This window comes from Rhopilema esculentum, chromosome 11 (assembly GCF_057945365.1).
Source record: "Rhopilema esculentum isolate cy_ngs chromosome 11, ASM5794536v1, whole genome shotgun sequence".
Taxonomy (NCBI): domain Eukaryota; kingdom Metazoa; phylum Cnidaria; class Scyphozoa; order Rhizostomeae; family Rhizostomatidae; genus Rhopilema; species Rhopilema esculentum.
In genome coordinates this window covers 12101353-12116113 of record NC_142825.1, presented here as the reverse complement: position 1 = coordinate 12116113, position 14761 = coordinate 12101353, and the positions used below count along the sequence as shown (strand labels likewise).

Sequence of the window (14761 nt, the reverse complement as noted above, 5' to 3'; positions counted from 1 at the left end):
AGGTCAATTGATGATTGTAATCAATTTTAGTTCGCCTTTTGAAATTTTGAAAAAAAACTTGAGGCAAAGAGCGCACCGGGAAATTTCCCGGTGTCCCGGTGGGCCAGTCCGCTTCTGGCGAAGACAACTAAGAATCAATTTTTGAGGAAAGTTTAGTGGAATTTCCAAGTCTGCCCCTTTAAGTTTCTTCTCAAAATCAATAAAACAAAGACAAAAATCAAGAATAACTACTCAGTTTAATTCAATAATATTCATCAACAAAGCATTCATCTTTATTTTCTTTAAATTTGAAAAAAGAAAATTTAAGCTATTTACATAATGAAAAACATAATGAGGATTATAAGATTTTATCTGCTGCGGCAAAAAGATCTACTCGTAAATGGCTACACCGATTTGCGGTTCAAGAAAGATAACCAGTATTGAAACCATTGTAGAAATGATAGTTCTAAAACCAAATTTTACCAAAAATGCTAAAAATCAAAAGGAATTTCATCCATAATGAGGACGGATGTCCCTTGCAAAGTGGATCGGTTTCATTTCTATCCAGGAAATCTCGTAACAGAAGGATAAACCTAGATGATCCCTGGTTGAAAAAGATTGGCTTCAAAGAATCAGGATGTGACAGGCTTTATGCCATACAGAACAACGTGGTATAATCATAGATCGTTAATACAGATACAAATTGAAAATATGAAATTGTAATGGAGAAATAAAACAGCATATTTTGTTCAGCAGCCTGCGAGGCTTATATGCAAATTTCTTTTATTTGTAAACATATATGGGACCAGAGAATAAATATTACAAACAGGCACTGGTATAAGATTCTGAAGTAGAGAGCTTGGGATAGATACCCAAAATAATGTCACAAACATTTTCAATATTCAGTTGACCCTTGGAAACGTCATAATTGTTAAAAACGGGATATCATTGCTTATACAACGGTTAAGGATGATGCAAGATTTGGGAAAGAACGCGGCGTCACTTTGACGTGAAGACGAACTATGGTGTCAGTTTGCAGGCTTTTGAACGGAAGAGAATGAAGCTAGAGTAAGAGGGTTCGGAGGGAATATTTGCTTCTAATTGATAAGTGTGCGTTGCGTGTAAAAGTTTGTTACGCGTGCGTGCTGTTCAATCACATACACGGGTATTGCGTAACCAAAATTGAACTTTCTTAATAAAACTTCTATAAAGATGGAACATTAATTCAAAAATAATATCACTGCACTAGCTAGTTAAAAATCTATGATTTAACGCATCTGAAGCGGTAATGCGTTGAGCCGGATCAAGTTTTAAGCACTTTGATAGCAGATCATACGCGCTATCCGGTATGCAGTAACAATCGCCGTACGAAAACGTCCGCGTTCGTGTTTCTGTGTCACTGACACGTCGATACTGTGGCGAATCTTCTAATGGTTGTATTTTGTCATTAGAAATAGGAGTCGAAGTATTTTCCAAGTTATCGTACCCACGTAAACCTTGCCGCTTTCTCGGACTTCGTCGAGGTTCTATTTTCGTAGAAGTCTCTCGCCTGTCATCTGCGCTGTTTCGATTCGGGGACACACTTGTATTAATTCGTTCCTCGCTTTCGTTTGATTCAAAACTTTCGATTCTCGGACGCTTCGATACTGCATCGCGAGACGAGTATTTTCGCTTGGTGCTAGTTAGTCTTTGGCAGGTACAAGTCTTTTGCCGTAGCCTCTCACACAATGACTTTAGCTCAAAAGGAGGCATAGTTTGAGAACAGGTCAAGTCTTTGCCTAAAAACACATGAATGAATAATGTAGTGGTAGGTTACGTCCTAATATTACCAGGGCCATTATCTAACACTTCTCGATTGTATTCTATTTAAAATACGACCCTTTCTTTTAATAAGGAAGATATAATTTGAATAATCAACCCTCGCTTTAGAACTGGAGCGCTCAATCGTATAGGCCATCTTTTAGAAAGCACACTAATATAAAGGACATCCACTTACAGATTGGTATCTAGTAAACACTGAAGGCTATCTTTTAAACAGCTTTGAATTCAGAAGCCTGTGAATACCACCTAAGGCCTAGGCAAGATACCAGGTACGGGGATCAAGCCTCCATTCCTAGATTTCTTCAGCAGGGGCGAAAATACAGCAAAAAGTAAGGACATAGGTAAATATCAGAATATGGAAATAAAATACAGGTAAACAATTTATATAATTGTAATCACTTACCTATTAGATTACTAGCAGAAGCAACTTCTTTGCTACCAAATACAGTTATAATTTGTGCCAGGGAAGACAAATCGTCCTTGGCTTTGAAGAATGGATAACGGCCGCTTAGAAATGACAGCAAGATGATGCCTGCAGACCATATGTCGACAGCTAAAAGGGAAAGTTTGGAAAGTTGCAAATAGTTCTTGTTCTCATAAGATCATAAAATTGTTGGTTAGAGTCAATGAGAACACTTCCTTGCGATCGTTACGACTGCGCCGACTGTGAATCACAAGGGTCGGGAGAAATGAAATGATATGACTTTCTGGATTCTTGCGACTCTTCCGATCAGTAAAAACACTAATGGAAACACGGGTTTCCTACGTCACCGATATATTATTGTTTAAAAAAATTGTAACTCTAATTAAATTAACCGATCATAGGAAAGTTATTTGGCGTTTGCTGTTGCTTTGTTGACAGAAAATATTTCCCCGATGAATGGGAACACTTTTTCGTTGATTGTTATGGAAGATGAAAGAAAGGATCGGTAAGGGACCATTCCTGACTCTTGCGATTTCATGGGAACCAGGCTAAAATAAAGAACAATAGCATATCGCAAAATGCTAACGCAACGAGATTGCTCTTTTAAAAACAAAGTCAAATGCTCTTTTAATGTAGTGCTGGAATAAGAGAGTATCCTTTGAACCTTTAAACACGCAGGACCCAAACAGGACTCCTTGGCAGAGCAGCAATTTTATTTTTTCTAGACACCTTTTTAATAAGCTATCAACTTTTTAATTTGTTTTTCTCTTTCTTTAAGCCTATTGATAAATGATAAAAAAACAACTGTTTTTGTCGCGTTGAAAAAACATTTTCCCATCTGCCTTTTCTCTTTTCAGTGGCAATGAAATAAATTACAATTGAAGTAAATTACTCGATCTATACTGTTCTCGCTAAGACATGTGATAAAAAAGAAAAAGTTGCAAACCTGTCGTTTGATTGGGTAATTTCATCAAAATTTCCGGCGATCTAAATCCTGGTGTGCCAGCGCGAGGAGCATTTTGTCCAGATCTAACAAAAGCAATTCAAAAACAAGATGAAATGGAACCACAGAAAAGTTTACAGCAAAAATGTAAAAAATAATTATTCAGAATTTAATTGCTGGTGAATAACAAATATAAGAAACACTGTAAACGTAGCAAGAAATCATATGAGGATAAATGGAAGGAGTTCAAATTGATACTGTGGTGGGTAAACAATTACATTCGAAAGAAATAACACCCTCAGAGCAACCGAACGTAACCCAAATAGCACTGGCTTTAGAAAGAAGGGATCCTGTATGTTGTCTTGATATAGAAAATGCATTTTATTCAATCACAACGGAATAATACCTGGAACAGCAGAATGAACAAACAGACGTGTGTGAATGGCCTGGATGGTGACCTATTTTACAAAGGACACCAGTCCTCAAATTAGACTCCGGTCGCAGTCTCGTGTTCTTGGCCGAATACTTGTCTCCTCGTGCTATACTGTTTTTGGCAGCGATCTTTGAGGCCTCGTTCTGAGAACTACGCTCTGTATTTAGCTTAACTTTGGCATGGGTCCTTGCCCTAGTGTTGGCTGATGCTGGACTATTATCTTCTATAAAAAGATAAATCAGAGACTATTATGGATTCATATCTATCAATATTTATATATATATATATACAGTTCTTAGTTTCTGGCTGTCTGATGATTGTGTTGCAATAGTTCAGCGAGTAAAAAGTTTGGTACAATTCCAAGCCGATCTTAAATCGGAAAAAATTAACGTAGGAATCGATCACAAGAAAGTCAAATTCGATTTTTAAACGTTGGATGTTTGCTATTTTAATATATTTTTGAACCACAAATTTTTGAGCCACAAATTTTTGAGCCACAAATTTTTGAGCCACATATTTTTGAGCCACATATTTTTGAGCCACAGATTTTTGGACCACATATTTTGAGCCATAAATATTGGAGCCATATATTCTTGAGCCATATATTTTTTAGCCATATACTTCTAGTTATATATTTCTAGCCATATCACGATGCCTGGTAATGAAAAAATCTTATTCTGCCAATAAACAAATATAATGTGACTTTTTGTTCTTATGTACCACATACAAAGATTCAGAAGTTGTTCCAACGAGAATGCAGCCTCCTTTTTTGGAAAAAGCAAAGCAACTTCCATTTTGGAACAAGGCCACGATGCATTGACAAGAGCACCCCTAAAATCATTGTGGAAACTTCTCGTGCCTTTTTCCGTTTGTAGTACGAATTTCCAGTTTAAGGGGCTTCAAGTTTCAAATTTCGTTTTTTAATTAAGAATTTTCACGCAGGTTAAAAGAGACAGTCACGGGATGAAGATTTGTTCGATTAAGTATCCGTCATATTAAATATTTTAAAACAAAAATGAATTTCGGCAAAACATTTAACAAATGGTAATGCGCCCTTGTCACAACACTCTTGCCACAGTTTGTAAATTTGGAGTTATATATGAAGTTATATGTCACAAATGAACGGTATTTCAAAAAATAAGCTTCGTCAAGTCGTTTAGATCCTGAAAAGGAATGCGGCTAACTTCGCGATAATAGAGCATAGGAGTTTGTCCCATAAATCAAATATTTTTGGACAATAAAGGTTGAATATCAATATCAAATATCAGTGCCAAGAACTCGAGGTGTAGAATAGAAAAGTTCTCGTTCTCGAATCCAAGACGGCATCAAAACAACAGGTCACGGTAAATAGGCGTCCTCTTCAATGAGTTATCAGCTTTAGGCAACCATGGTTTGCAACTTGCCTTTGATGGGACCCGTGTTCCAATCAGTACAAGGTTACTTTCGTGAGTCGATGCATTTGGGCAAGCCGTAAATACTAGAATCATCCCATGGGGGATTAGCAATTTATTTTACTTAATTGGTTGGCGCTTATTGGAAGGGGGGAGTTTAAAATCTTCCCCATGTTGCCATAAAACGCACCCTTTCCAGCTTTTTCAGAATGTTTTTCAGAAGTGAATCAAAACGTTACGACCAATGCAACTGCTGTTGTGACCGGTAAAAAGTGTCAATTTGGCTTGGTTGCTTTTAATTGCAAGCACGTTCTGTTATTGGCATCTGCATCCAACCTGAGCTACGCAGCATCTACGTAATTTGCAACAACATTCTTCTCCTTTCCATTTTTTTGATCTGAGTTTTAAACTGGGCAAAACTTGATGACTCTTTTATTTCTGTGGATAACTTATGCCATAATTTCTTCCTAGATATGAAATGGTTCTTATTCCAAAGGTGGTAATTCTGACCTTTGGAAAATGCATGTGGTCTGCGTTCCTTTGGCTGTATTATTCCTTTGAAGGTGGGCTAAAACAAGGGGGTCAACTCGAAGATTTACGTTTTACTTCCACTTAATTGTGACTAATGTCTTTGATTTTTCTTTTCATGCGGAAATTGTTGGCAGAGAAAAAACAAATTCACTTTTCTACGTCCCGGAAGTTTCGATTCTAAGGGTATGAATTCGAGGATGGCTCAGTTGTTAGAGGCGCTGACTACAGACCCAAGGGTCCGTGGTTCGAGTTCCTGGCATGACCAAACTTTCACCCAGAGTGAGGAGAGTCGCCAGCTCTCTGTAATTCCAGGCGTAGGAATCACGAGGTGTGGTCACATCGAGAGGAAGGACCAGGACACTGCTCGATAAGCATAGCTTCTCAGTGTCCTAAAAACTACCTCCGGATGCTCGGTAGCAACAAATACAAACACAAATAGAATTCAAATGCAAAAAACATTCATTGTGTCACTTTGATTAAAAAAACCTACATTTCATGAAGACAAAGAAATAAACAAACCTGATAACATTCCATGTGTCCCAGGAACTTGCATTGCAAGTCCGAAATCGACAAGTGAATACCTATGAACGAAATACCAGCCTAATATTAATCAATTTTTTTGGTGAAATAAACCCTACTGATGTGTACTGTGCAATAGGCGGTGAACATCATATAACAGTTATTTATCAAAGAAAAAACATTTATTTCATCGCTTTTGATAATATTCCAAACTTAACGACAATAATAATAATTTAAATTCTTTGAAGACGGTAGACCTTCAGTCTTAGCTGACTGTGAAAAGGCTGAGCAAAAAATATTGCCAAAATACTTAATTATATACTAAATACAATTAGCAAAATATCGAAAAACTCTGAAAGTCAATTTTCACCTTTTAGTCGTTCTTGAATGAAGGAAATTACTCGGTTTGACATCTCTATGAATGATGTTGTAACTATGAACATGCGCAAGTGCTGCAAATAAGTTCTTCATGTAATCTCTTATTTCATTGGTATTCAACCGTCTGAAAAAGGTCTGCAAAAAATGAAAATACTTCTTACTTAAAATGACAAAAAAACATTGGCGCTATCTGGCAGGCCTTGAAAAAAAAATTTTCTTCCTAGAAGCAAAATAAAAAAATTCAAGATTTCCTGTGAAGCTTCGAGAAAGTTTCCAGCCACTGAAATTGATATTTCAATTGCTTGATTTGTTTGAAAATTTGTCCTAAAAACAAACTGTCACACTACAAAGAACTAATTGTTGGTCTTGCAGTCTTGATCATAGCTATTCGAAACAGGAATCATTTTGTTTATACTGTATTAGATGATCAAGAAGAACATGATCAAGCACGATACTCATAGTTTGTTTTCAAGGTTAAAGAAAGTAGATCTGAAAATCTATAATAACTTTGATTAAATTTCATATCAGTACTAGCAAACTAGATACTTTATAAGTATTGATATATCTATACATCTTGCTCTAGTTGGGTTGATCATCAAAGCTAGTAGTTCATACAACATGTAAGAATACTATTTTATTTTTTAATGGTTAAAATAAATGTTTTAAATCAGGGGTGGTGCTAGAGGCAAAGATTTGAGACCAAAACGCTTACATTTTATAAAGCAAGTGATGAAAAATATATGTGAATGCCAGTAGAAAAAAAATAATAATAATGGACACATCCACACAGGTTTTGGGGCATGTTCACCTTCAAAACAATTGACGTAACAAGATTGTCTGTCTTTAAGTCTTTTTACATAAATAGAATGGCTAAGGTAAAAAAAAGGAATGAACTTTGTTTTAGCTTGCTGGAATTAAATTAATAGCTGAAAATTATGCACGGAAATTTGGCATAACAGATGCTTACAATACAGATGATTGAAAGCTAATCTTTGTTTTTTGTTGGTAGTGCAGAACAAAAATTATACAGTATGTATATCACAAGAAAACAGTATTCCGTAGAAATATTGTAACATTAAATCAAGCAATGGAGATTTCACGTTAAAAATTTCCTGGCAAACATCAACAATTTCCTGCAGTTAATTTGATCCAAAGGTTCATTGTTGAAAAGGCTATTTTACATAAACACCGTATTTTCTCGAATGAACCCCGCCCTCAGATAAACGCCGCCCTATATTGAACACTGCGCCCTCTGATACCATTTGTGAAAAGTCAACCATTTGTAATAAACGCCGCCCTCTTTCAAACTCCATACCAAAACAGAAATAGCGATAGCTTATACGCCTACTATTCGAAAGCAATGAAAGTTGTTGTGTCATAGAGACGAGGACTCTGACGAGAGACATTCCTTGACATTTCCATAACGTGAACAAATCTTTTGTGAACTACTTCTTACGTGCTTTTGTGAAAAGAGGACATTGCTTAAAGTCTGTTTTTTTATTTTTTCATCGCACTTTTGTTGCCATTTTTCATTTGAAAAATTTAAATTTTTATAAACATCGCCCCCTGATAAACGCCACCCTCTATTTAAGGCTACAATTAATTCCAATTAAAAGTTAGATTTTGTCTTACGCCCCCCAGCGTTTTTTTTAGAGGAAATACGGTAACGTACCATTATAATAGTTGAGGTTAGAAACTTTAAACCAGTGGCGGACACTTTGGGGGGGGGGGCAATACTTTAGAAGACAATGGTCTTTTGTTCTAAAACAAGGGGAAATGTGACGTCATCTTATTAAAACAATAGGCTTGCCCCCCAATATTTGATCAAGTGTCCGACCTTGCTTTAAATAAGAAATATCCTATAACTGATGCAAAAAGATGAATGTAGCCATATGAAAAATAATCCAAGAAGAAAAGCCATGATAAAAAATAATTCTGTATGAGAGCCATGATAAAAAACACGATTTTCCTTTTAAAAAAAGAATGTGAAAGTGATTTGTGAAAATGTTGATTACCACACAAGATTGTCTTTTTTGAAAAAGATGTAAATTGGACCACTCAGAAAAGCAGCTTGGGCTCTGGTCGCATGGTAATTACCGCGTTTTATTCCATTTGGTTCAATGTGAGAAAGAAGAATGGCATGGTAGTGGTGATAGCATAGGATTGAATAAAGTCATTAAATCTGTTTACCTGAAACTTGTCATGTTTGAAATATGGCAGGATAAAAGCGATGTGATCATTATTTCTCAAAGTTGTCTTGACTCCAATGATGTTATGCTTCCCTCTAAAAACAATTATAAAATGACAGATTCAGTTGGACAAAATTTTAACTTGACTAATTTTGGTCACATGCAGCTGAAAACAAAAAAGGTTTGCAATATGCAGATGCTAGCTAGATGGGTTTTGACACCAGGTTGCATTTTACCAATTGAAACACTTTCATGCCTCTCATGGAAAGGGGCCCTGTCACACATGATAACTCTAAGCTGAATGAACAGAGCCCCAAAATGGCTCTTAATCAATAACTGACAAAAAATGTCAGCAAGAAGCAATTGAAAAAACAAAGCACATTTGTAATTTCAAATTGTGGGGTGGCTACAGAGTAAAAACGCTATTATTAGCAATGTAGTAGACAAGAGGGCCCTCTATGCTCATATTTTTGTGTGGCATTGGCCCTCTTTGCTAAGAAGACAAGGATAAAATTCTAGGAGATCAGTCAAACACTCTGCTTCTATGAGTGGCTTTATAATGTCCTCCCATAATTGCTTTCTGGTGTCTGGCCCAGCTTTCTACTGCTAGCATTTCCACAAAACTTTTTCAGGTATGTTCTTATCAAATTGACTAGAAAAGAAAACTTTTACACTGAGATTCACTATCGCTTTACTAAATTAGTCCTGTGAAAGACATACCCCAGTTTCTGCAAACATGACAGCTCATTCCTCACTCTTACAGGTGAACTTGTTGGCACTATATGCTTTATGGCCACTATTTCATCTGGATATGACTTTAATTGTGCTAGATAAACTTTGCTGAATGTTCCTGCAGTCAGAGGAGAAGACAAATGAGTTTTGTAAAATTAACCTACGTTAACAGAAAAATAAAATAAAAGTTCACAAGATTTTCAAGCCAGGGAGTTACTTTCTAGGTTTGTGGCTATGCTATGTGGTCCATCTATTATGATTGACAAGAAGCCATCCAGAAGCTCCCAGTTCAGAGCAGGGGGTAGCAAGAGAGGGGCAGGGAGCAGGGGGCATGTGTGCCTGGGCCCTCCCAATATTCTAGAGGGTCCCTAAACCAAAACTTTTGCAGATGGTATTGAATTTGAAAATGTGCATATGTTATAATAAATTGGGAAATGATTGATTATCAGCTTCTTTTAAAATCAGGAAATACAAAATATATATAAAATATTTCAACTTTCCAGAAATCTAAGATGAGTGTTACTTTTGTATGAAAATTAAAATTTAAAAACCAATAAAGGTAGCACCACAACATGAAACAGGTCAATTAATTAATTCTATATGGCCTAAAGTAAGATTGGAGAAAATTACCTTCTCCAACTTTGGAAAGAATGTCAAAATTTTCTTTGATAACAGGGAACTTTTCTATAAGGTCCCCAGACACCTCACTGATGTATGCTTCACCTGGAAAGAAAAAAAAATGATTAGAATACAGAACTTTTTTTGGATCAGTTTTCAAATCCACAATTTGTAATTACAGTAGAATCCCGTTATAACATACTCGGTTATTACATACTTTTGGATATAAATTACTGGTGTGCTTGGTCCCGGCAAAAGGTGTGCTTGGTTTTAGTCAACTTTTACTTACCCTCGTTACAATGTACTTCGGATATAACATACTTAATACGCTGGTCCCTTAAAGTATGTTATAACCGGATTATACTGTAGTTTGAAGCCTTTAAATTATTGGAATTAAACTGAAGATAACTGTGGACATGTTCCATGTGATAACAGTGTCACATGTTCCTTATGGCTTAAAAGTCTTACTTTTCTTTCATGTTCAGGTCGATACATAAACAACTTAGTACAAAAGGGAGAAGATTCTCCACTCCCCTTTCCCTTAATACAACATTTTGCAATCAACAAGCAATAGCATCATATGATTTTTGTGATGAACAGAAAATTTAACAAACAAACCACATATATAATTGGGCATTTAATCTTTCTTGAAGAGCATCAACAATCATCAATAAAGTTTGTTTTTATTTGATGTTACCTTAACACCAAATTATCTTAAAACTTGGTTATCAATACCTGGAGTCATCGCTTGTGTATGAGAGAACAAGCAAGAACTTGGCCACTTGCGTGAGCTATTTCTTCTGAAAAGACCTGTTACTGTGTAAATTTAAACTGAGGAAACCTTCTTATACAATTTTTAGGTCTTCTCTTTTGTAGGTCTTTGCTCTCCCATTTCAAATGGCAAAAATGTAAACCTCTGAGGCAAATATTACAAATTATACGGAGTACCCCAAAAACTCTGCAAACTTTCTGCAACAGCATACCAAAAAACAATAGAAAAGCTGCCAATCAAGGACCCCTGTAGAAACTCTAATGTTTTCTTGCTCAACCATGGCTAGAAATTGTTTTAAAATGGCTGGCAATGGAACTTGCACATCCTTGAACATGGCCTGCAGTCTTTTAGAAGCATGACAGCACATCTAAATGCTAGTCCAAAATTTCTGATAAACATTGAGACAGAATCAGACCCCTTACATCACAGGTTTGTGGCCTAAACAGTCACATTAAGCAATATAAACAAAAATTGGTGTGAAGTGTGGTAAAAGGTGCACAGCAATAATGGCACTTTGACCAAGCCAATTCTCAAAGTAAAGGCTGACCAGATCATTTTAAAATTTACTGCTGAAACCTGATTTAATGTGTAACAGCACAACTTAGTGACTGACACCAAAAGATGCAAAAAGTCTTCATGCTTTTCATAGACGTAAACTGAGGCAGCTAGTAATAGGAAAAATATGCCCTGACAAACTTTATACAAAACTTGTTCCAAGAATGCAAGAGCAACCAATATCAATAGATGTCCTGATAGGTAGATGGAAGTTGTTTGGTCACATTTTTATCTGAAGACTCGAGCAGTAAAGGCAATGAAATCATAAATGTAGGAACCAGGAGGGCATGTGCCACCTATTCCACTTTTCAGAAACAGTGGTAAGAAACAGTGGAGGTGCCCCATTTTCTCTACATGTGCCCCCACTTTTGAAATGCTTTTCAAGTCAATGTATGTAAATCTACTATGAAAAAACAGAATAGGGGCAGAGGCATCATCATCAAAATCAGTCTTCTTAAGTCATCTGGACACTTCCTAGAGGCAGATCTCTACTAGGTAATTTTTCAGACGATCGTCAGAAAACTTCGCAACAGCTCATATGCAGTATGCAAAAGTGAATTGTTGCGGCAAAAATTTTCTCTTGAGAAAAAGTAGAACTGAGTTTGACTTTTTGTTCAGTCTTTTGATGATTGTTGTAATATTGGCCAATAGAATCCAATTAATTTTCAGACTGCATGGCTCAATCTGTCTCCAAAAGAATTGGATTCACAGTACAGAGAAAAAGGGAAAAAGTCCTTTCCTAGAACAGCATTACACTTATACTGTTTATTTGGAAGCTTAGGATCTCAGTAAAATACATAAAGGGATAATATCATCAAGGTTGCAAAGTCAGGACCCCATAAAAAAGGAATAATTTAACAGGGCCTGAACAATTAGTAGGGAAAGTTTACTTGATAGTTAAATTTACAAATAGATAAAGGAAGAAAATAAAAAGGGAGAAACGTTATCAGAAGTAAATGCTGTCTCAAGGATGCATGATTTTCAGCAAAATGGAAATACCAGAGATTGATAAAAAGTGTGATTTATGAAAAGGGTCTTTCTGATGATATTACTGAAGAAAAGGGATCATTTTAAACTGATAAGATCATCAAAGATCTCAAAGAATGGAGAAAAGACTCAGAAATACCTTGCACAGCAGAAGAAGCAGAAACTGTATATGTTATATATTTATATAGAAACCAGCAAGTTGCATATGATGAAAATCACCAACTATTGAGGTCATTTCATGAATTTAAAAAGGCATGTCATTGATGTAAAGTTTTGCATTAAAATTTAAAGTTTTAAAGTATTAAAGTTAAAGACCAGGAAAAATTCATATAAATACAAAATCTATTTTTTACAGCAACAACAAACACATCCTTGATACAATCTTTGCAAGCATTGTAAAGAGAAAAACACTAACTGAATGTCAATTACTTTTAGAAATTGAATCCCAGTACGTACCTTGTCCAATAACTCTTCTCTTTCTTGCAGAAGATTTTCCAGATGATTTTGACGAGCTTTTCTTCCTTTCGCTTATCTTCTTATTTGAACTTGACAAACTCTTTCTTGTACATCTTTCTGTTTCAACAGCATCCATCACGGTCATTGTTTCAAAGTTAAAATGGGTGCACACTCTTTCTAGTAAACTTTGTAGCGCTATAATTCAGGTACAATTTCACATCATGAAATGAATGCTAGTTAGACAATCCAGTAGGCCTATCTGAGAAATGCTGTGACGGCTACTTTCCCAAGATAATTCTCCGTTGTCTTAGTGACCAAAAACGACTGCAAAAACATCAACTCGTGCAGTAAACCAGAATTGGTGCTGGAGATTATAAGCTTCTACATATCCTTAGTCAAATTCAGTTCCTTTGTATGCCTTGCTTTTCCATTTAAAAAACAAAAATTGGCACTGCGGAACGTGACAGTCTATCCACCTGACTTGTATCCTGTTTAGGCCCGATTTTAAGCGCAGATGCCAAAATTCAACCAATCAGCGACCTGTAAATTTTCCCGCCATTGGTGCACAACCGTCAGTTGCTCCTTCGCAGACAAAATTATTAGGTTAAAAACGGGTTTCATGCGAAAGTAAATCGCAAAGTAACCCTATAAGAAGAGGTACCCCATCCCTGTTAACCTTATCTGGACCAAGCTGTTCTGAGCAAGCCCTAATTTAGCCTCCCTTCTCTTAGCTCCTAATTGGTAGGCTGTAGAAGAAGGTAAGATTCGGACACAATAATGTTGTCAACTGATGACGTCACAAAAATATGTTTTTTGAATTGTTGAAATTTTTCCCATAACCTGAAAAAAGCATCATGAAATACCTCTAAATCTGCAAAATTAGTTAAACGAACTGGGTGAGTGTGACCAAATGAGCGCAAGCTCTGGCCCCATCAAACCTCCGTAATTTGGTCCCAGCTCATAACTTTATGAACTGAGCCATAATATCAGTAATCTGTAACTGATTTTGCATATACCCTAAATTCTCTTTTTAGCCGCCCTTCGGGGGGGACTTGTTGTTTTTCAGCACTTTAAAGTGGAGCTTATAAGAGAGAGGGGGTTAAATTGAGAGAGGGGGCTTTATAAACATTCTGTAACAAAAAACCATTTATAGTGATAAACTATTTTTTTATTATTTGCGAAATAAAAAACATCAGTTATTAATTCTAAAACATCTTGCTGGGCCATATCTGGAAGCACTTCTTGGTGTTCTTTTGTGTTCGTCACATTTAAGAACTTCATTGTCACTAATTCTGTAATGAAGGCATAATGACATCATCCATTTTTTTAATTTTTCCAATTTTCATTTTTCCAGTTTCATTTTAAAAAGCACAGAAACGTAGTTTAATACAGATTTAAATAAAATTACGCTTTACAAAAACATCTCATATTAACCTATGACATCATTAAATAATTTTGCGCCTGCGCAGTAAAAAAAATATTTTTGGTCCAATATGGAATATGGTCATATTCTAGCTACAGGTCTCGTTTCTTCTAAAGTCGTACTCAGAAACACAGGATGTAACAAAACAAACACAGAATTTAGTGAGGAAGGGCAAATTTTGCTGACGGTGGTAATTTCTAAAAAGAGTTTTGAAATTATATTTAACAACTGCAAAATGTGTCTTATGATTTTCATTATATATTGAAGAATTTTCATAAAAAAGTTACTTTTGAGAAGGAAAATAAAGACATTTTATATTGTCTAAACTCTTTCAAAAGCTAGTTGGGACGTGTACGCCATCAAGAAGATTAATACCTGTATTTGTATTTGCTCCTACCTTGCATCCGAAGGTAACTCTAAGGACACCGAGAGGTATTGGCTACTTTTTACATACCAGCTTTTTAATTTTGACCTCTAAGCCTAAAAGATTCAGATTGCTGATAAAGAAGTGTTGGTTACAGAAAGAAGTGATTCTTACTTAAGGTCCTCTAGAAATGTTGATGGAAATTTGGAGGAACGTTTCCTTTAGATATATTTCGAAAAAGAGTGA

At 35.9% G+C, this 14761-nt stretch overlaps 1 protein-coding gene across 1 annotated transcript; it reads right to left on the bottom strand.

The window, feature by feature from the left end:
- Window positions 1-235: 235 nt before the first annotated feature.
- LOC135693807 (cell division cycle 7-related protein kinase) lies at window positions 236-13243 on the bottom strand. The gene is made up of 10 exons (XM_065212379.2): window positions 12729-13243; window positions 9971-10063; window positions 9329-9458; window positions 8610-8703; window positions 6412-6554; window positions 6042-6103; window positions 3574-3823; window positions 3171-3253; window positions 2204-2353; window positions 236-1757 (listed from the first exon to the last, which is right to left on the bottom strand). Exons 1-10 carry the CDS (start codon window positions 12871-12873, stop codon window positions 1225-1227), a joined length of 1683 nt encoding a protein of 560 aa, XP_065068451.2. The 5' UTR covers window positions 12874-13243; the 3' UTR covers window positions 236-1224.
- Between the last annotated feature and the right edge of the window lie 1518 nt (window positions 13244-14761).